This window comes from Pseudorasbora parva, chromosome 23, assembly GCF_024679245.1.
Source record: "Pseudorasbora parva isolate DD20220531a chromosome 23, ASM2467924v1, whole genome shotgun sequence".
In the NCBI taxonomy this organism is placed as follows: domain Eukaryota; kingdom Metazoa; phylum Chordata; class Actinopteri; order Cypriniformes; family Gobionidae; genus Pseudorasbora; species Pseudorasbora parva.
The window spans coordinates 23,813,609-23,837,320 of record NC_090194.1 but is presented as its reverse complement, the minus strand read 5'-3'; the positions used below and the strand labels follow the sequence as shown (position 1 = coordinate 23,837,320).

Here is a 23,712-nt window from a genome sequence, read left to right as displayed (position 1 = left end):
AAACAAAACCACTCAAGAACCATTGAATAAGATGTTTTGCTTTTAGACAGCTTTCATTTTTCCTAACACGACAACAATTGGCATTTCTTTTTGACACCAATATTCATATATTTTCTATTTAGCTCTAAAAGAAATTATACTGATTCATATATATATATGAATATGAATATGAATATATATTTATATATATATCAGATACACAATCAGACATGCATATAGATTTGTTCAGCCATTACAAAACTAAACTTTTAAAGATATACATTTTCTTAGGGGTCAAATCAGATTATTGCAGTGAATAAATTCTGCAATCATTTTAATATCACTGTAAGCAAAACTACCAGCTGAACAGCTGCGGTACAACACACAAGGACATTGAGAATTCAATGAATTAAAAAAAATGATGAAAACAAACATTTTGTGCTAAATTATTTAAAAGTCTTTTAAATAAACCCCTTTCAATTAATGGGTGTACGTCATTACATTCAAATCGTGCTGAATCACAAATTCAGCTTGTCTTTGGTGCTAAATTCTTCCTGCTGGAATGTTTCTGAGCATCAGGAAGGCACAATAGGAGTGCTGCAGGAATGACATATTTTTGTAGGCCAAAACCCTGAAACTGGTAAGCATTTTAGCACTCCCGGTTCCATCATACCGAAGATGGTATTGGATGGATGTTTGTTAAATGCCTAAAATAAGGTCTGCGGTGAACAGAAGATCACAATACTTTCATGTTTTATTCTATTACGACATAAAATATATCAATAAAACATTTTTAAACCGTTTGTGTCTTGAAAAAGGCAGCTAACAAGTGGCTAAAAGGGACTACAAGAGATTGTCAGCGACATTAAGGGGTTAGTTCAGCTAAAATTAAAATGCTGTCATTAATTACTCACCCTCCTCATGTCGTTCCAAACCCATAAGACCTTCGTTCATCTTCAGAACACAAATTAGGTCCTTCCATAGACAGCTATCTAATTAACATTTTCAAGGCCCAGAGAGGTAGTAAAAACATCAATAAAATAGTCCATGTGACTCAAATAACAACTTTATTTTTAGAATTTCTTTATGTCTGTATCAGTTTACTATGCTGTTGACGTAGTAAATACAGTCCAGCACTTCCGAGTTATGTCAGAGCTACGGCAGCACCCTGGTTTACCATTGGTCAATGCTGTTCACATGAGTACCAAGATGTATGTGTGTGAATATGCACTTCATAAAAGTAAGATTGAACCACTGGAGTTGCATAAACTATTTTAACAATGTTTTTAATACCTTTCTGGACCTTGAAAATGGTAATTAAAGAGTTACTTCAACGATTTAGTATATGGCTTTGTATCAGTAGAAACCTGGGAATATATTCGAATGACTGTGCTTCCCCCCTCATAACCCCCTGAGATGAGTGATGTATGTATTTTATTTCTGGAAAAAAATCCTCAGATGACGCAAATATCATCAATTTGCATCTTGCATCAATTTGAGGATTTTTTGGCCAGAGACTAAAGACTACAGCCAGTAGTGGGAACTATTTACGCATTTTTCAACCCATGCATGGGGGATGGGTTCGCACTCACAGCTCTCGGCTTGGGCAGCTGCGGGCATTCATGTAAACGAAGGTCATCTTATAGGTTTGGAACACAATAAGGGTGAGTAATTAATAACCAAATTTACATTTTTGGGTAAACATTCAACCTTTAAACATCATCAGCCAAACTACTCACTAGTCCGCTTTCATTGCCTTGGTGTGGTTAATCATGCTCTTGAAAACTATTATACAGTAACTCAAACTTTTAGGGAATTTTTTTTATACAAAGACTGAACAAGTTTGCGGAACTGATGGTGACATTGAAGTCATACGACATACTGTCATACTGTTTGTTTTGTAGCCTACATTTAGCTTTTGAATATTGCAGATCGTATTCACACTTCAGATTTCAAAATTTGTGTTAATTTGTAAAGATCATGATAAACAAAATATATAAAAATCTAAAATTTTGTTAGCCATGGAAAAACCCTAATGTGTTTTTATCGAGGGAACCAGGGTGGATGCTAACTTTCGGGTTTGCCTACAAAAATATGTCATTACTGCAGTACAAAAAACACGATTAACACAGTCTGTTGTCCAACTCTACACTTTCTATAGCTAAATGTATAACTATTCTCATTAGATATTGACAAATGTAAGGCACTTGGTAAAAGAGGGAAAATATATAAATTGTATAGCATTAGAAAGTTCAATAAGCAGCAATTAAGGGGCCAAGCATATAGAAGAAAATAAGAAATGCCAACATGGCTGGGACAATGAACCATTAAAGACCATGAACCATTAAAGACCTTTTAACATAAGCTTAGACAAAATAGATATACAATTATACATAAAGTAAAAAAAATATATATATAATAATAATAATTTAAAAAAATAATAATAATATTAATAATGTATCACTTTTGACACTGTTTGGCACTGTGACCGAATTAATGTGGTGTGGTCAGAAACTTTGAGTACCTTCAGGGTAAGGTCCCGAAGACACACAGAGTTTCGTAATGAAACGCCAAAGCGTTATTTAAACAAAGGAATCATAATTTTTATAATTATACTGTATTGAAGTCAATGGGAATTTCATGTTTTTTTAATATATTATAGCACCACCAAGAGGCACAATCCCACCATTCTTTTTATGTGTCTTCAGAGTGAACCCATACATAGGTGTGTCGAGTTCGGTGACAATATCTCATTTTGTTTTGGAGTTACAGACATTTAATGAAAATAAATCATAGAAAAAATTATCATGAAAAAATGATTCTCCACTAGGTAGCGCTGTTTCAAAACTACTCAGGCTACCTCAGGACATTGTGTTGATGACCCATACTGAGTTTCATCAACTTGATGTATTACTGAGAGCAGAAAATATGGCGGAAAATTAATACTTAAACAATAAAACTTTAACAATAGGCTTAAACATTTTTTTTTTTTTTACACAGACTAAACATGCTCACACACACAAACACATGTTGTAGATCAAATTCACTTTTACTCATCATGTGGCACAATTGTTACTACCAGTACTTATATGAAGTGATTAATTTTACAAAATGTGATTGTAAATGTAATAATAGTGATTTTATAATGTCTAAATATGATCAGTATTAGGGAATAGTATGTGCACAAATTGATGACAATTAAGTTAATTAGTGTATTGTTAGATTTAGCTCAGCATTTTATGTAATGGATCATAAATGATTGTTGGATAAATTGAATTGTCACAAATGTACTCCTTACTGTGTACATTAGTTTAAAAGTTATCTGTTTAATATGTGACAGTGTCATGTTATTATGGAAGTTATTCAGATTTTAAAGAGTAATGTGGTGTTCCTCTAGGAAGTTGTTTAGGACTATTATTATCATCATTATTTTGCCACTGAGCTTCCTCCTGTTTAAGCTGTGCACAGACAGTCATGTATTTTGTTTTGAAAACCACTGCACAACAATGGACTATAATATAGAGAGGAAGTAAAATAGGGAATGAACTACTATTAGATATTACATATTTAAAAAAGTAAAATTAAAAAGTAAACATTTAATGGAAATTGCATGTTTCATTTTATTGTTGTTGATTTAATTAGGGCCCGAGCACTGATGTTGGTCTACATTTAGTCAGTTATAGTGCCACCTGTGGGCAACAGTAAACTGTGATTAAATCCTCATTAAGATTGAACCAGAACATCATCATATTTGGTCAGTCTAATATTAAGCCTTAGTGATGTTAAATTTCAAAGATCTTGAGTTTTGTTGAACGTCGTGTCTGTGCTATCCTGACAAAGTCTGATGTTCTGGCAAAATTTGAGTTATTCATAGTGCCCCCAGCTGGTCAAGTCAAGTAACTTTTATTTATATAGTGCTTTTAACAAGTCCAGCTTAAAAGTAGCTTCACAGTGTGAACAGGAAAATAATGCAACAGATTTTGTAAAGTTTTGAAATTAGCCGGCTAACGTCACCGTTTTCACCAGAGCGGCCTCTGGTGAAAACGGTGATGTTAGCCAGCTAATTTCAATTATCATATAGTGTAAATGCAGGCAGATCAGTACTATAGTTGAAATTTAGGTGTATTTAGGTGTACTATAGCAAGGAGAGTCAAATGGTAGGTATCATTTGTAAGCAAACTTTTTATATTTTTATACAGGGAGTGCAGAATTATTAGGCAAATGAGTATTTTGACCACATCATCCTCGTTATGCATGTTGTCTTACTCCAAGCTGTATAGGCGGGAAAGCCTACTACCAATTAAGCATATTAGGTTATGTGCATCTCTGTAATGAGAAGGGGTGTGGTCTAATGACATCAACACCCTATATCAGGTGTGCATAATTATTAGGCAACTTCCTTTCCTTTGGCAAAATGGGTCAAAAGAAGGACTTGACAGGCTCAGAAAAGTCAAAAATAGTGAGATATATTGCAGAGGGATGCAGCAGTCTTAAAATAGCCAAGCTTCTGAAGCGTGACCATCGAACAATCAAGCGTTTCATTCAAAATTGCAACAGGGTCGCAAGAAGCGTGTGGAAAAACCAAGGCGCAAAATAACTGCCCGTGAACTGAGAAAAGTCAAGCGTGCAGCTGCCAAGATGCCACTTGCCACCAGTTTGGCCATATTTCAGAGCTGCAACATCACTGGAGTGCCCAAAAGCACAAGGTGTGCAATACTCAGAGACATGGCCAAGGTAAGAAAGGCAGAAAGTGGACCACCACTGAACAAGACACACAAGCTGAACCGTCAAGACTGGGCCAAGAAATATCTCAAGACTGATTTTTCTAAGGTTTTATGGACTGATGAAATGAGAGTGAGTCTTGATGGGCCAGATGGATGGGCCCGTGGCTGGATTGGTAAAGGGCAGAGAGCTCCAGTCCGACTCAGACGCCAGCAAGGTGGAGGTGGAGTACTGGTTTGGGCTGGTATCATCAAAGATGAGCTTGTGGGGCCTTTTAGGGTTGAGGATGGAGTCAAGCTCAACTCCCAGTCCTACTGCCAGTTTCTGGAAGACACCTTCTTCAAGCAGTGGTACAGGAAGAAATCTGCATCCTTCAAGAAAAACATGATTTTCATGCAGGACAATGCTCCATCACACGCGTCCAAGTACTCCACAGCGTGGCTGGCAAGAAAGGGTATAAAAGAAGAAAATCTAATGATATGGCCTCCTTGTTCACCTGATCTGAACCCCATTGAGAACCTGTGGTCCATCATCAAATGAGGGAAAAACAGTACACCTCTCTGAACAGTGTCTGGGAGGCTGTGGTTGCTGCTGCACGCAATGTTGATGGTGAACAGATCAAAACACTGACAGAAGCCCTGGATGGCAGGCTTTTGAGTGTCCTTGCAAAGAAAGGTGGCTATATTGGTCACTGATTTGTTTTTGTTTGGTTTTTGAATGTCAGAAATTTATATTTGTGAATGTTGAGATGTTATATTGGTTTCACTGGTAAAAATAAATAATTGAAATGGGTATAAATTTGTTTTTTGTTAAGTTGCCTAATAATTATGCACAGTAATAGTCACCTGCACACAGAGATATCCCCCTAAAATAGCTAAAACTAAAAACTAAAAACTAAAACTTCCAAAAATATTCAGCTTTGATATTAATGAGTTTTTTTGTGTTCATTGAGAACATGGTTGTTGTTCAATAATAAAATTAATCCTCAAAAATACAACTTGCCTAATAATTCTGCACTCCCTGTATAGCTTTTTATATGATTACATTTGGACAAAATAATGCTGAGAAACTGCTGATAAAAGAAAAAAAATAGTATTATCATTTTAACACGTTTCATGGCGTTTATGATTGAAAAACGCCATGTGAATGCTGCATCAGTATATTATTTACATATGGGTCTTGCTGGACTTAACTTACAAAAAACTCACTCAAGTTTAGTCAAAGGCCAAAACAATTGTTGTTGTGTTCTACTCCGTGAGACCTTTCAAATGATATATTACACATGACTATCTGAGTTGTGTGATGTGACTGACACATTGCAGTACATAATAATCCCCCCCCCCCCCCCCCCCCAAAAAAAAGATTTTTTTTTTCTCTGACTTTGGAGATACTCATAATGGCTACATTCATTGTAAAGTTTAGACTCTAAGCTTTCAAATGACACCTATTTTATGTTGATCCATGCAAGATTTTTGAAAAATATGAAAATATTTTTTTTTCTCGGCTAGGTGGCGCCCACGGGCGGTACACTCCGTTTTAGAGGAATAACTCAGCACTCGTTAAGATTGATCAAAATGGATTCATTGGAAAGCTGAGATTCTAAGCATTCTAAGCTATGTGTTATTACATTCAGGGGTTGCTTATTAATTTGATTATGATTTATGAACACTTTGTGCTTAAGGGGTTAAATCATTTTTGACTATCAGACTCCAGAGAATCTCGCAGCGCTGGTTTAGTTCCGGTTGGGCCAAAAACCTAGGACTAGTTCGCAAAAGTAGGTCTTGCAAAAAAACAAAACAAAAAAAAAAAAAAAAATTTTCCCACTCTGATGAGCAAATTTGAATGCATTCTGTCTGTCTTAAGCCAAGGATTCCAGCGATATAAGACACTCGAGGCTAAGCCTTACGGTTGAGGAGTTTTGAGCCGTTTCATACATTTGATCGCCATTTCGTACTTTTGATCCCTGCAACCAGGCCATAAGGCCGATCAGGGCGGGCTTCAGTGACGTCTGTAGTCGTTGTGAGTACTCCAAGCCCTGAAAGTATCAAGACTCTACGACTTACGGTTTTGGTATGCTCGATCAAATGAACAGTTGAACAGTTCCAATAGGGTTTCAGCCTGATGCCTGACTTTGATTGGATTTTACTACCTCTTACTACGATCTCACGTGGGTGACTACCAACCTATGTTTCCGAACTTCTGAAGCTGGTTTCATCTCGATCAGACTAGTGGTTTTAAGATATTTTAGCAATTTTTTTAAGCCGCTAAATTACAACGGTGCACAAACCATACGGTGAAACCTGGCAAGTGTGGTATCGTTGGACTCGGCATTGATTCAGCAGTCTATAGAGATGACTCTCGTGAAAAAAAGTCAACCACACCCATAGTTATAAGCACTTTAAAAAAAATCTCCACTAGGTGGTGCTGTTTCAAAACTTCTCAGGCAAATCAGAGAAGTGGGACAATAGGTGTCATTTAATCAGGGTATCGTGGTGATGACCCATACAGAATTTCATAACAATCCGTGCATGCGTTCATAAAATACAGCACATAATCCAAGATGGCCCGACAGCCAAAATGGCCGACATGGTAAAATTGGTTATCAGTCGACTCAGCATGCCTTCTCGAATCTGACGAGACCACTTATATGATTTTTGGACAAACGTTTCAGCAAAAAAAGCTGTTTTTCCTGTCTCCCGACCAGTAGGTGACGCTGCGCTGAAACGCTGCATGTTGCCTCAGGACATGCTTGTGCCAACATGTACCAAGTTTGGTCTGAAAACGACAAAGCTGAATATGGTAAAGTGTTTGCGCGGTTATCAGAAGCAATTTGACGAATCAACTTGAATTCCATAACTTTTTGTCGGCACTGGCTGAAGAGGATCTGGTTCAATTTTCGTGCAAATCAGACGAACCATCTAGGACAAGTTTGCAAAAGTTTGAAAATTCAAAATGGCGGGAAATACATAATGACACAAATGACATCACAGGGTCCTATCGGATTGGCAGGAGTTCAGAAATCAGAGGAAAAAGGATTTTGTTTCTAGCCCTTAAGTTTCAAAAGTTATTAGCATAAACATGAGTACAACTTTGGACAGGTGGTGGCTTAGAGGGATTCAGTTGGAGACACCAAAATTGGTGTATTCAATGTTGGGACTGTCCTCTTTTAGAATGCCAAATCGTTACAACTTTCCCGCAAATGGTTCTATGGGCTGCCATAGACTTCAATGACAGAAGAAAAAAGTATGAGAACAGATACAATAGGTGCCTCCGCACCTTCGGTGCTTGGCCCCTAAATGTCATTTGAAATAATGTTTCTAAATTCATGTCCAGTACTATTGGATATAAAACAGTATTCAACAATACCCTGATGTTTGTTAGAGTCTGTATGGCACACCAGGAACACATTGACTTGTGCACTTGGAACACAACACTTGGTGTCTTTGGTTATTTCTTTTGGGGTATATCCATCTCAAAGCTTCATTATGAGATGGGCACGTTTGTGAAGTGTGAAACCACAGTTTCTTATTGACAGTGCTGTTTTTATGGTCTCACCCCAGAAGTGAGCAAAACATGGCGAAAAAATGCACCAACAAAAGTTGGTACTTTTGAAGCTGCTTCTGTTAACTCAGGACGCAGTGGGTAAAGCACCAGTTTTTCCAAACTAGGTCATGGATGACAGCAAAATGCACAGTCTCTCTTCACGTTCAGTACTGGTAAAAGAGAATCATAAAAGTGCAACCTCTTCTGAAAGGTGGACAAGGAAAATGTGCCCATTACCCTGATACTTCAGCAGGCTGAGCTGAATTGTAAAGGTTACTTTGGGCTTGTTAAATGTTGTTACAGATGAACCCTGTTCACACCAGAAAGTGTGTATATCCCTCCGCTCCAGTGACGATAACATCCATCCAGATTCTCATGGCTTCTGGGGAAGGAGCCACCATGTAATAAACCCGGTCATGTGTCTTCAGACTAAACGTCAGGGAGGGGTTTGGGCTCTGATGAAATTTAAGTGTGTGGATTAAACAAGATTAATGGGAGGGAAAAAAAGGATAAATTGTAACAACGAGCTCCATTTTTTGCAGCTCACCTTGTGTGCATTCTTTAGGTGGTCATAATACACTTCCTCAATGGCTTGGAAGTAGATAACACCCTTCATTTTGGTCTCATGTTTATCTGGAAAAAAACATTTTTTAGAAGAGAGCATGTGGCTTAACCTTTATTAATTTTTTATTTCATTTTAAAGTATAATAAATACAATTGAACAAAGGTCAAAGTCAAATATTCTATCCCTATTTATAAGTTTACAAGTTAAACTGTGTAAAATAAAAAAGTGGTGGATAACAGTAACAGATCTTTGTATGATAAATCTGGAATGATTTACAGGTTAGTGTTGATTCTGAACTTAGCCATTGTCTGTGAAAGGCTCAGTGTTGCCCTCTTGTGGTGCAATCTTGTTTAAGTGTATGTTTACTGTAATTTCACTGTCATGCATTACATTTTTTTTTAAACGCAATTAAATAAATATTCTGGATTCAATATATCTGTGGCTTGTTCATAATTACAACTGAAAATGGTTAAAATGGCTGATAATTAAAGTGCATTAATGGATGATTTGTAAATCATCTTTGCTCAACAAAGACTTTTTGTCTGGAAAAATAAAGGTCACTACCCCCAAAACTTGCTTCAAATGTTCAGACATTTTGCCTGCAAGGTCTCTATTACAAATAGATTACTGTAGGCACATTTTAATAAGGTTTACATAAAATGAATGATAAATAAACATTTACTATTCTGTGGTAATTTATAGCAGGCCACCGACACTGTTGATAAAGCTTGATAAGGCCAACTAAAAATTCAGTGTAATTACCAGCATAATATGCCAGTGTCCTTCGATTGCGGTCAAAGACGAACCAGCGCTTCTTCCATGTTTTGATTTTTCCACCCATTTTGACCAAGAACCCCCTGCAGGTCTTCTCTGTGATGGCTAGGTGAAAACAAGTTTCAGGATGGTGACCTGCTGCCTCAATGTGACCTCTCAGGTCAAAGTCATCCTTCCTCACTGGGAGATAGCGCGTCAATGGACGAGACTAGACAAATGGCAAAAAAAAAAATTAAAGTGTGTCTGTGTAAACATATGCATGCACATTTGTAAAGATTGAGAGAGGGAGTCTAAGAGCTAACCATATTTTGTGTTAGAATGTTACTGCACACTCTCTCAGATTTGATCAGAGGCAAAGATGCACTCACTTATCGGCCACCCATATGTATAGGTTGATTATTAACTAATTAAAACCATTGTCACTTAGCTTTTAATGTTTGATTATTGTTGAGTTCCCTTTCGTTCAGTCACTCCGACGTAACGTCAGTGACTGACGAATGGGGGTTTCGCTTAGAAGCCTGTCATCTCCGAGACTAGAAAGCGCCCAATGGCAGTGCCAATGCCATGGGTATGCGAGATTTGCATGCGTAACTCCGCCTACCCACGTGGGTATTTAAGGAAGTAGCTGCCATCATCGCATTATGTTTTAATGCTTCGGAGCCAAGGGTTACATACCTTTCACTCCTATAAGCCTTCTGAGTTAAGTCAGTTCTTCGAGACGATCAGGATCTTCCAGTCGGTGTTGGTGTTCGGCTCGTTCCAGCGGTCACATACTTCCTGCCTGCTGGTCAGACGATTGGTTTCCAGTTGGTGTGTGGTCCCCTGGGCGCTTCGGCATCGACTGCGAGGTTAATCCTCTCACAAAAGAGCTCACACGTGACACGTCCTTTTCAGGATGTCTCGCCCGTGTGCTTCTGGGTGTGGCCGGTCTCTACACTCTTCTGATGGGCACTCGCACTGTCTGGCATGCTTGGGCTTCCAGCATGCTCAGGCGGCGCTTGTGGATGAGTCATGTTCCCACTGCGGGAACATGGCCATCTCCGTGTTGCGGTCAAGACTCAATGATCTCCGTGCGGCCGCCGGAGTGAGAGTCCCCTCCGTCACCCCCCGATCTGACGTGTTCGCGGCCTCGGTCTCATCCGGTCCGCGGGGCGTCTCTTCGGCTGGTGGCCAGGGTGACCTGAGGGTGATGGTGTGGAACACAGCTCCGACGCTCATGCCTCGGCCCACACCCCCCTCTGTTGCACCGGTACCCGCGAGCGTTGTGATGGAGCCCGCAGCCTCGGTCTCGGCCGGTCCGCGGGTTTCGTTCGGCGCTCCAGAGGAGGACGAGATGTCGGTGACCGCATCACAAGGTGGGCTAGAGTCCTCCGAGGATGATGATTCGGCTGTGCTGCCGCCTCCGGGCGCGCCAGCATTGTCCGAGTCGGACCCGGAGCTGACAGGCATGCTTGCCCGGGCGGCCGCGGCGCTCGGTCTGGAGTGGAACCCTCCACCCCGGCCGGAGCGTTCGCGGCTCGATGATTGGTTTTTGGGTGCGCCACGTCAGGACAGCCGTCCTGCCGTGCCCCCAATTCCTTTCTTCCCGGAGGTGCATGAGGAGGTTGCGCACTCGTGGAGGGCCCCCGTGTCTTCCCGCGAGTGTTTGGCAACCTCTTCCGCCTTCTCTGCCCTCGATGGGGCGGTGGCTAGAGGGTACACTGGGGTCCCCCCGGTGGAGCGTTCTGTGGCGATGCAACTGTGTCCCCAGAGCGCCTCCTCCTGGCGCGGCGATCCTAAGCACCCCTCCAAGGCCTGTAGATTCACATCTTCAATGGTGTCGAAGACCTACAGAGCTGCGGGGCAGGCTGCCGCCTCTTTGCATGCAACCCTCCAGGCCTACCAGGCCAAGTTTCTGTGCGACATGCACGAGGGTGGAGCCGACCCAGGGCTCAGAGATGAGCTGCGTGCCGCGACCGACCTCGCTCTCCGGGCGACGAAGGTTACCGCACGCTCCCTGGGCCGGGTGATGTCCACATGTGTGGTCCAGGAGAGACATCTATGCCTCAACCTGGCCGATATGCGGGACGCCGAGCGGACTCGTTTCCTCGACGCCCCCATATCCCAGGCTGGGCTATTCGGCGGTGCGGTCAAGAGCTTCGCCCAAAAAAAAAAAAAAAAAAAAAAAAAAAAGCGCCGCCGGCATAGTTGCCTCAGCTGCCTCGCCGCCGAGGGCAGCCTCCTGCGGTCCCCCCCGCTCCCGCGCGGCCACAGCAGCAGCCTTCACCCGGGCCGCGCCGCGGAGCGCGCCGCAAGAAGCCGCCCCAGTTCGCGCCAGCCCCGCGGCCCGCTAAACGCCAGGCCAAGCGGCGCTCCTGACGCGGACAGCTCAGAGATGGGCAGTTCTTTCCAGGAGACGGCAGCAGGGCCGCTCCTTCCCTCGGTGGAGGGCCGGGGGAGAATCTTTCGTTCCGCTGCCGCCCCCCGGGGTGGCAGCACCCTAATGTGGTTAAAGAAAGAACTGACATACCCATCTCTGAGCACCCAGAGACCGGTGACGGCAGTGTGCGCCACCCCCGGGCCACGCCGCTCTCGTCCCTCTCTGTCGCCAGCCCCCTCTCAGAGCAGACCCCAGTGGAACGCGAGTCCTTCCCTGGTCTCCTCTGTCAGGGCGCAGCTGTTACCGCCGCCCCGACACCGGGCCGCTACGCCACCCGAGTCCGGGCCGGTAACGCTGCCTCGCTGCCCCACAGAGGGTACGCCGGTGCTCCGCATGACCCCGTTGGTACACTCCCTGGGAGCGTGGCTACAGCTGCCGGGACTGTCCCGCTGGGTCGCACGGACCATCCGGCTTGGCTACGCGATTCAGTTCGCGCGAGCTCCTCCCCGCTTCCGGGGTGTCCGGTACACCATGGTGGGGTCCAATGCCCCAGTCATGCGTGCGGAGATCGCGACCCTACTGGCGAAGGGTGCGGTCGAGCTCGTCCCTCCAGCCGAGGTGAAGTCCGGCTTCTACAGCCCTTACTTCATTGTACCGAAGAAATCCGGTGGGTTACGACCGATCCTGGACCTTCACGTCCTGAACCGATCCCTGTACAGGCTTCCGTTCAGGATGTTGACTGCGAAACGCCTTTTCGAATGCGTTCGTCCATGCGATTGGTTTGCAGCGATCGACCTGAAGGACGCGTACTTCCATGTGTCCATCCTTCCGAGACACAGACCGTTCCTACGGTTTGCGTTCGAAGGGCGGGCATATCAGCATGCCGTACTACCATTCGGGCTAGCTCTGTCCCCTCGCGTCTTCACGAAGATTGTCGAGGCAGCCCTTGCGCCACTCAGGCAACAAGGGGTTCGCATCCTCTATCTCGACGACTGGCTCATACTGGGCCACTCTCGGGACCGGGTGTGCGAACACAGAGACCTGGTTCTCCACCACTTAGCTCGTTTGGGCCTTCGGGTCAACTGGGAGAAGAGCAAACTCTGCCCCGTGCAGAGGATCTCTTTTATCAGTATGGAGATCGACTCGGTCGCCATGTGCGCGCAGCTTACCAGCTTGCGCGCGCAGTCGCTGCTGACTTGCCTCAGGCAGATAGAGAGCAAGAGTGCGGTTCCACTGAAACTGTTTCAGAGGCTCCTGGGGCATATGGCATCTGCAGCCGCGGTGACGCCGCTCGGATTGCTTCATATGAGACCGCTTCAGCACTGGCTTCACGATCGAGTCCCGAGATGGGCATGGAGTCTGGCACGCTCCGGGTCCCAGTGACTCAGGCCTGCAGACAGACACTCACCCAGTGGTCGAACCTCAGCTTTCTAGGGGCAGGAGTGCCCTTAGAACGAGTTTCCCGGCATGTTGTTGTGTCAACAGATGCGTCCACCACGGGTTGGGGTGCCATGTGCAATGGACATGCAGCCGCCGGCTCTTGGTCAGAGAGCCAGAGCCGCCTGCATATCAATTGCCTCGAGTTGCTGGCAGTACGGTTCGCCCTGCACCGCTTCAGAGCGTTGCTGAAGGGTCAACACGTACTAGTCAGATCGGACAACACGGCCGTAGTAGCGTACATCAACCACCAGGGCGGTCTACGCTCCCGCCGCATGTCTCAACTCGCCCGCCATCTCATTTTATGGAGTCAGAAGCGCCTGAGGTCCCTTCGTGCTGTCCATATCCCGGGGATCCTGAACCGTGCAGCCAACGAGCTCTCACGGGTTCAGCCAATCCCTGGGGAGTGGAGACTCCATCCCCAGTCGGTCCAGCTGATTTGGGATCAGTTCGGGGACGCACAGGTAGATCTGTTTGCCTCCCACGACTCGTCCCACTGCAGCCTTTACTATTCCCTGACCGAGGGCACGCTCGGCACGGATGCACTGGCGCACAGCTGGCCGCGGGGCCTACGCAAGTATGCGTTTCCCCCAGTGAGCCTTCTTGCACGTGTTCTGTGCAAAGTCAGGGAGGACAAGGAGCAGGTCATCTTCGTCGCCCCGTACTGGCACGGCCGGACCTGGTTCCCAGAACTAGTGCTTCTTGCGACAGCCCCTCCCTGGCCAATTCCTCTGAGACAAAATCTACTCTCTCAGAGACGGGGCACCCTATGGCACCCGCGTCCCCATCTTTGCAACCTCCACGTGTGGCTCCTGGACGGGACGCGGCAGGTTTGAGTACCCTACCACCTCCGGTGGTGGCTACCATCACTTCCGCTCGGGCCGAGTCCACGAGACAGGCCTATGCGTTGAAGTGGAACCTCTTCGTCAATTGTTGCTCTTCTCGCCAAGAAGACCCCTGGAAGTGCCCGATCGGGCCCGTGCTCTCTTTCCTCCAGGAAGGGTTGGATCGAAGGCTGTCTCCATCCACCCTGAAGGTTTATGTGGCCGCTATCGCCGCCTACCATGACCTCCTGGACGGGAAAACGGTAAGTAAGCACGACCTGGTCATCAGGTTCCTGAGGGGTGCGAGGAGACTACATCCTCCCTCCTCGTGCTCCTCTCGTACCCACTTGGAACCTCTCAGTAGTTTTAAGTGCTCTGCAGAGGGCCCCATTTGAGCCTTTGCGGTCAGTAGATGTTAAGTTCTTGTCTATGAAGACAGCGCTCCTGACCGCACTGGCCTCCATCAAGAGGGTAGGGGACCTGCAGGCATTTTCGGTTGACGAAGCGTGCCTGGAATTCGGGCCAGCTGACTCTCACGTGATCCTGAGACCCCGGCCTGGATATGTGCCCAAGGTTCCCACCACTCTGTTCAGAGACCAGGTGGTGAACCTGCAAACGCTGCCTTTGGAGGAGGCAGACCCAGCCTTGGCACTGCTCTGTCCAGTACACGCCCTTCGCGCTTACGTAGACAGGACGCAGTGTTTCAGGACCTCAGACCAGCTCTTTGTCTGTTATGGTGGGAAGCTGAAAGGGAAGGCTCTCTCAAAGCAAAGGCTGTCTCACTGGATAGTGGACACCATTGTTTTAGCTTACCAGCAGCAGGGACGCCCATGTCCCCTTGGGGTCAGGGCCCATTCCACCCGGAGTGTGGCCTCCTCTTGGGCGTTAGCACATGGCGCTCCGCTGACAGACCTCTGCAGAGCTGCAGGCTGGGCGACACCAAACACATTCGCCAGGTTTTATAACCTCCGAGTGGAGCCTGTATCCGACTATGTACTCGCCTCTACAAGTGGCCGGTAATGTATTGGCTCAGGTGTCTTCGCTTGCTCGCCATTCCACTCCACGGACTGGATACGTGCGATATTCTTCTCAGGTGAGTTCCCCGAGAGCCCTGAGCTCCTCCAGCACTGACGACGCCGACGCCAGTAAGTCTGCCCTTAGCCCAGACACTCGTGTCCGGCCAGGTGCCCCATGTGCATGGTTCCCCTCCGGCGACCCCCACATGTGTATTTCCACCGTAAGCCTCCCTGAGCGGGTGTATTCCCTTGGCAACCTTGCCACCCCCTGGGGTTAAAAATCCACCTGCGGCTGGTACCCCAGTGATCTTCCGTATGCAGCCCCCCGCCGTACATACCGGTCATACGTGTATTCCTAAGTCCTCCCTACGGGTAGGCATCTTGGCGCATATCTCCTCCTGGAATATGCCTCCCAGTGTACCTTGGTATTCCTGCGTTAAGTAGAGGCCTTTGACCGTCCTAACTTGCATCAGGGTTCTCACGCTTGCGCAGGGCACTGGAAGACAGCCGAGTGGCGTTATTGCATTGGGACCCCCATTCGTCAGTCACTGACGTTACGTCGGAGTGACTGAACGAAAGGGAACGTCTCGGTTACGTATGTAACCCTCGTTCCCTGAGGAGGGAACGGAGACGTAACGTCCCGTTGCCACATCCGCTGTACAGCTGGAACGGAGTTCAACTTGGCTCCTCAGCAGGTAAAACATAATGCGATGATGCCAGCTACTTCCTTATATACCCACGTGGGTAGGCGGAGTTACGCATGCAAATCTCGCATGCCCATGGCATTGGCACTGCCATTGGGCGCTTTCTAGTCTCGGAGATGACAGGCTTCTAAGCGAAACCCCCATTCGTCAGTCACTGACGTTACGTCTCCGTTCCCTCCTCAGGGAACGAGGGTTACATACGTAACTGAGACGTTACTGGTTTTATTATATTGCTTTTGTTATTTTTAAGCTTTTGCAAAGTGTTTTTAGTACCATGAAAATCACTCTATAAATAAAATGAATACTACTACTACTACTACTAATAATAATAATAATTATTATTATTATTATAAAGGTACATGTATTGCGTTGTATAGGATCTACAGCATTTTCTATTCATAATATAATAAATTAGTATAGATAACTAATAGATTACATAAATAATAGGAGAAAAATAACACCTTAACAATTATAATGCCAAATACAGGCTTTGTCAGAGAAAAGATTTTTTGGGGATAATACATTTTTAAAAAAATCACTTGACAGCGATGACATGGCAAAAAGTTAATTTTGGATTATGGCTGCATCTTATATCATAGACAAAATATATATATTTTTAAATAGCTAAACGAATACAATCCGAGTTATATTAATATGTACTGGCTCTTTCAAGCATTTTTATGGCAGTGAATGGGGTGTTGATATTTTGAAGCCAAAAGTGCATCCATCCATCATAAACGTACTCCACACAGCTCCAGGGGTTAATAAAGGACTTCTGAAGCAAAATAAAGCTATTTTGTGTAAGAAAATATTCATATCTAAAACATTATATACTAAAATAACTAGCATCCGGCAGACAGCCTGCGCAAGTCGACTTACGGCAAAAGAGAAAAGGGGGGGGGGGGGTGCTGTTTCATGCATACTGAGCTTTTTATGGGCTTTTTACTGTCCTTATATGGGCCGTACGGGCTCTCCTCCCGTGCGTGACTAGATGCACGCCGCCCACACTGCTCTCAGGTGCAGCAGATCCAGTCGTCCGTGCTACATATCTGTCGCGCCACGCTCCACTTTATTCCTATGGGTGACATCAAGCGACTTCAACGCTTCAGCACAGCATTCCGGGAAAGCAGCGCTGCATTTGAACCGTTTTGAACACAGAAATTATGGGAAGCGTCACAATATATGATTCGGTCGCAAAAGTGAATCTCCACGGTTTCTGCTGTCAGGACTTCACGAAATCAACAGTTAACTTACCAAAGAAGTGTGTTTTTGACAGAGCGGCCCCAACGATAAAGGTTCACGGTCGTGCTTTGGAAGCAGGCGCTGAGTAAAACTGCTTCAAATGTCTGTTGTTGGCTATCGTCACGTAAGTTAACATCAGTAAACAACACGATCGTGTATAACGTTAGTTAATTTATCAATGGAGCATGCAATCTATGGTGTGTGTTTAAATACATTTGTTTAGCTGACCAATATAGGTGTCAGTTTTTACATTGTATTCTTTTTCTTATGCATTTTTTATCCTTAATTTAATTCCTTTCTATGTAAAGCACTTTGAATTGCTATTGTGTATGAAATGTGCTATATAAATAAACTTGCTTCAGTTTGATTATTGTAAAACCATCCAAACATAAACCTAGCGTCCTCACAAAGCGTGCTTCGTCATTCAAATGCACTAACGGTTACTCCATGGTTGTTCTATGTATAACGTTACACTAGTCTGACGTGCAAAACCGTTTTGCTTGCTACTGCTAAGGTTTAGTCGCATACAGTAGTCCATAAACAAAATCATGTCCTCATAAACTGCGAGTAAACAAACGCAAATGTTGACAGGCCACTAAATACAGTACATACCACAGAGACGGACGTCCTGTTGTTGCAGTTTCTCCTGTTCAATTTATTTCAGTCTCTGGATCTGATTCTGGTTCATATATGTATTAGTTGAATCTGACAGCCATGATTTATTTAGGGTAACGTTTTCATCTCCACGCTTGATGAAGTCAGCTTTCAGAAGCTCTCGTGCTGTAGCTGCGTGCTCCAGTTTTTTCCAGGCACTCGTTTTTTTTCGGAAAGACTCGGTACAGCCTATATTTCTTTTATAAATATAATAAAACTAAAGACTTTTCGGAGATATGAAGGATGGAATACTACTCTATAGGTACTCAAGATTGACATGAGATTGACTGAAACTGAGTGTTTCACCCCCCTTTAAGCTACTCTGACATTTCACTTTTTAAAAAAAATCTTGTTTTAGACTTGTAATTTGTGACCAGTGTCTAGTTTTGCTCTATCCTCTGCATTTCTGCGTTCGTCAATACATCATGTGTCATGTCAGGGGTTACTCTTTCACTGTAAATCGATGCATATAAACGTCTGTTGGAAGCAAGTTATTTTAATTTATAAAGTTTACAATATGGATATTTCTTCCAACTGTATTCATTCACTGCCATTGTAAAGCTTAGAAGAGCCAGGATTTTTTTTATATAACTCCGATTGCATTCATCTGAAAGAATAATGCACCATATACACCTAAGATGGCTTGAGGTTGAGTAGATCATGGGGTAATTTTCATTATTAAAGGAAACTATCCCTTTATGTTTTTTTTTTTTTTTTTTTTTTTTTGTATTCTGAAAGAAGAATGTTATATACACCTTGAGGGTGAGTAAATCATGGGGTAATTTAAATTTGTGGGTGAACTATCCCTTAAAAAAGTTTTTGTAAATAAAAACTTGCTTATGCTATAAAATATTAACATAAGCAATGTTAATTGCATTAAATACATTAGATTGCATTAAATGCTGTAAGATCAATCTTCCTCTTCTATGTCCACTTGTCTTTATGTCTCTTTACTGGAGATTTACCTCTCTCTCCACTAGTTTCTGTCGGCGGTTTGTCTCTTCCTGCAGTCTTCTCTCCAATTCCTCCCTTCTTCTCCTCTCGTCTTCAAGAGCCTGTCTGCGCAACTCCATCTCCCTCTCCTGCAGAGGGAAAAGAAAACACGTTCGATGTTCATGCATCTGTATATTGGATTTTTTAATAAGCATGCAGATTCAGAGAAAAGAATGTTTACGAGAAACCGATGTACCCTGTGCTCCAGCAGTCTGTTCTTCTCAGCTTGAGCTTCTCTTAGCATGCGCTCCATCTCATCTAACTTCGCCATGTTAGTTGTGCTAGTGCTGTACACCACACACACAGACTTTTTGTTAGACAGTGTGTTTTAAACTGACGATTTTCAGGTCTTATTATAAAAATAATGTATTGTCCAATAAAATCAAAAAGATGTTTAAAAACCTTGGGACGACCTTGGAATGCAATAAAATTCCTCAGGCAGGATATGTGTATATCTAGGCTACTTAAAGGCAGACTTTTGTCTATACAGCATTCTTATAAACAATAATAAATTCTTTATATGTAAAAACTCTCGCAAAGCACAAAATACAGACACACACACTTCTTACTTGACACAATGTTATTGCTAACAATATAATAGTTACTTTAAAAGCTGCATTTAAATTGGATGTTACTGTGTACCACGCTTTAAAGATGCAGTAAGTGATTTTGTGAAACGCTGTCGAAAATTAAATTTAACACTCTAACAAACAATTTTATGAATATTTGCTAGATGTCTCTTCTGTTTGCACAGTCATAGGGGAAAAAACCAAGTGGATCGAACCAATCACTACAGCACTCGAGGCCAGTCAGCAATAGGGGACTGTAAAATAGAGAGATGGCCGAGATGTTACCAAAGAGGGAAAGGTCAGAAGAATATAATTGGAAAAAAAGGGTTATAAGCAGGTAAGATCTAGGACTCATGTTAATATTTGAAAAGCTTTCCAGCGCTGGACAGACGATAAAGAGTGCGTGAAAAGACTCCTGTCATTCCATTCCCTTTTTAGTCCATTTCACTCTTTTAAGAATACTTTGCCACCTGCCACCTGACCACGCCTGCCTCACCTGTTGTCTATAAATTGATTGTGAACCCTTTGGCTCATTCTTTGCACTCTCTACCAGCACTTTGATGCATACTGTGTGCGTCTTTCTGAATTAACGTGAGTCAATCTATCATTATGATTTACTGTCCCTCTGTGAACATGTGCACTGTTGATTGATTTCTGTTTGCCAGACATGTGCCATGAGCCTTGTGGGAAGTCTGTTTGCATTGTTTCAAGTCTGTTTAGTTGTGATTTGTAAACTCACATTTCCTATGTTCATTTGTATAATTGTGTAATTTGTGTTGATTGACCGCTGTCACTAATTGTATTATTTCTTTATTCACTTCTGCAGCACACAGAAAATGCATTGAACCAAAGTCAACCTGAAATAAATGTACCTGGTGTTGTTACAACCCTTGCCTTCTCCCTGCTTAATTCATCACTCCATATTACCTGACGTCTTCTGACCGAGACACTGTTTGCTCACCACACTCTCACTTTACCTGATCCATTCCCATTTCCCTACAGTTCTTTCAGCGCGAGTGAATTAAAAATGAACGCAGAGGTTAGTTTTTTTCTGCTTGATACGAGAGTAGCATTGGTTTTATTAGCATCAGTACCAAGATATGCTGTTGTTGTTGTTGAATCACAGATGATTTATCTGTTATTACACATGCCCAGCTGTTAATGGTTACCTGTGTTGCATAGCATGTTCTTTATTTCAGGCAGGAGCAATGAAGGCTAGGGGTTGACAAATATGCATTTTTTCAGGAACGGTGCCGATACCGATTATTACAGATCAAGTAGACAGATAACCGATATTTTGAACCGATATATGTCTAGTGTAAAAATGAAAATTGATGTCAAAACTGGACATTTTTCACTTTCCCAGAACCAGCACTGAATATAGGGGGACTGTTCTTATAACAAAAGTCTATTACCTGGGACTGTACTACAGCTAAAACCCTAGGGAAAGGAAAGTATTGGCTTTAATCATTTACATGTTAGAAATGCTATGTGTAGTAGCTTAACCTCTCATAATTATTTTCTGATGACCAAAGCATAGCCTAAAAAAGGTGACTATTCCACATCAATGGATTTAATTAAAAAAGCACACACACATTCACACACATATGTGTGTGTGTGTGTTTTATTTGATTTATTTATACCCCAAATTGCATGAAAATCGCACACAACCCGTAGTCGAATTGTGTGTTTATTGATTCTCTTTTTTTTTTTTGTGTAGAAACTTTTGTTTGACTGTTTATCTAGGTGTTAAAAACCAGGAAGTGTACAAAGACAGCCAGAAACGTGCCATGGGAGATAATTGACAGCTATTCATTGAATGAGAGAGCACAGAGATCACTGACGCAAATCAGAAGACAGAGCTGGCAAAGGGGTTGCTTGTCAGTAAATAGATTATATTGAAGCGTTTTGCAACTTAAGTGTAATGATTTAATGAAACTAGTAACTACAAGTTGATAGTGATCATTGCTGCCTTACCTTTGTGTGATTCACTGCGCAGCTTCTGTTAGCAACTGCTTTCAGTGTGAGAGCGCAACATTTTCAGTGGCATCAGCATTCCACGTTGATTGGCCGGACTTGTGACTCCCAAAAAAATCAGATGGGTGATAGGGCGGGCATTAGTCTAGGTCACAGAGCGCTCTGACAGAGGTGGCTGGATCAGAGCCAGATCGCGCACAATTTAAAATGATTTTTTTGGGGGGGCAAATCGGTTTTGAAAATGAAGATACCAGTAATCATACACATTTTCAATATCGTTGGCGATAATCGGCCATGGCGATTGCCATGCCATGGTCAACCCCTAATTAAGGCAGGGGTATTTTTGTTTTGGGTGTTGATTTGAAATATCAACATTGTTTCTCAGAAACCAATTACTGCACCTTTAAATTTTATTAGCCTCCAAAAAAGCATATCTTAGGTTTTCAGTAAATATCTGTAACATCTAAATGCTAAAATACTGAATGCAAATAATATGGTATGAACATTCAGAAAATATTTACCCTGATCTTTATCAAAGTCTTGGTCTCACCTTGAGATGTTGTCTGGTGAACAGGCAGAAATGCTCGTCTCTAGGCTTTCTGTACTGTCCACGCTCATTGTGTCAAAGTTGTGTCCATTATCCAAGTAGAGGAATGGCTCCAGGAAGACGTTTGTCTCAGAAACCGTTCTACTGGACATCTCACTCATTCTCTGCCTCTCATCATTCAGATACATTTGACCTGCAGCAAGACCAAAGAAGAAAATAGTTTAATAAAAAAAAAAAAAAATTAAACAAAAAATGTATTTCTCAAGATTTGTGCACAAGATTTTTCAAATATATTTGAAATATTTCATTATTATTTAATCACTAGTTTTAAGTTTGTTTCCGCATAGTCCTAGCATGTAATGTAAGCAAAAGTTACAACAAGCAAACAAAGATACAATGTCTGGAAGATCTGCCACACTTGGTTTGTACCCACAACTTGAAAGGTTATGCAGTTGTGGCTTAGCAAGTTGCACCACTCAGTTGCCACTGATTCACCAAGCTGTCAAGGACAGCTTTCAGTGTAAGAACGAGCACACCAAAGCATTATTTATTAGCATATTAACCAATAAGCAATCTAAGATAACTTGCTCACTAACATAAATTATGGTTATAGCTACTTGATTGACATGCTAAGCTAACTAGCATAAGAACAAAAAAACATGCCAGGTCAAATTCAGAGAGATATTTTTCGGTAAATGGTAGTGAAAAATAATTTCAGTAATTTCTCCTTGGCTCGATCCAAAGATCATCAAAGACAATTTTGGACACAATTGGGCAAAATTTGTAAGAGGAGTAGCAAAAAACCTGTTTGTCACTTGCTTCAATATGGGGGACAGTCACATTGTATGAAAATGACAAAGATATTGTCGGAATTGCATAAACCAAGGAAACGTAATGATACAAAGCAAAACAAATCTTGAACAATGTTTCCAAAAGTTACAAGCCTTTTTGCACCAAAAAAAAAAAAAAAAACATATCTCTAGAACACTACTTCTCAGGTACCTTCAGGGCATGCTGTCAATTAACCCTACCAAATTTTGGGATGGTATGTCTAATTGTTTAAAACACATTGCAATTTATAACAAATTTCAAAATGGCAGACTGATGGGTTGTCCGATCCAGGCAAAATCGGTATCCATGGATTTGGCATGACACATGGAATCTTGTCAAAATGATTTTATGACAAACTGTTCAAATGTTATTAACTAAAATCGCTAATAGATCTCATGACCTGTAGGTGGAATATTGTACATTTCAAAATGGCCGCTACGGTCATAGGCGGAGTCTTAATGTAAGCTGTTGAATATGATCAGCATGAAAAGAGGAATCAGGTAAACAAACTTTTTTTCTAGAAAAAAGGTTTCTAAAGTTATAACCTTATATATATACTCCATCACATCTATTGCGGTCTCAAAATTCTGGCCAGTTGATAATGCCTAGAATATCAAAATCAACTGCAGGGCAGTCCATCCTTTTCCTATTTAGCATCTAAACTCTGGAACAGACTTCCTAGCATTGTTCGGCAAGCAGATACACACTGTCAGTTTAAATCTAGACTAAAAACACATCTCTTTACTATAACATACACATAGAACATTATTCATTTATATTATTTCAATCAGTTAAATTATTGTTTTAGGCTGCATTAATTAGGTCAGCCGGAACAGGAAACACTTCCCATGACATCTGATGTACTTGTTACATCATAAGAAGAATGGAATCTATGCTAATGTTACACTCTCTGTTTATTCTGAGGTTTACTGCAGTCAGCCGGATCTGGGCCGTATCCAGATAAGATGGTGGATCT

At 42.8% G+C, this 23,712-nt stretch overlaps 1 protein-coding gene across 5 annotated transcripts in view; it reads right to left on the bottom strand.

Annotated features, from left to right (window-relative positions):
- Positions 1 to 6,516: 6,516 nt before the first annotated feature.
- Positions 6,517 to 23,712, bottom strand: part of phldb2a (pleckstrin homology-like domain, family B, member 2a) — a 213,805-nt gene continuing 196,609 nt past the window's right edge. For all 5 annotated transcript variants that reach the window (XM_067433809.1, XM_067433808.1, XM_067433811.1 and 2 more), the window contains 6 exons: positions 21,909 to 22,098; positions 19,009 to 19,099; positions 18,785 to 18,901; positions 9,572 to 9,791; positions 8,792 to 8,877; positions 6,517 to 8,699 (listed from right to left, as the gene is read on the bottom strand). In XM_067433809.1, coding sequence (XP_067289910.1) covers positions 8,559 to 8,699; positions 8,792 to 8,877; positions 9,572 to 9,791; positions 18,785 to 18,901; positions 19,009 to 19,099; positions 21,909 to 22,098 — 845 coding nt within the window. In that variant the 3' untranslated portion in view covers positions 6,517 to 8,558. The remainder of the gene's footprint in view (positions 8,700 to 8,791; positions 8,878 to 9,571; positions 9,792 to 18,784; positions 18,902 to 19,008; positions 19,100 to 21,908; positions 22,099 to 23,712) is intronic.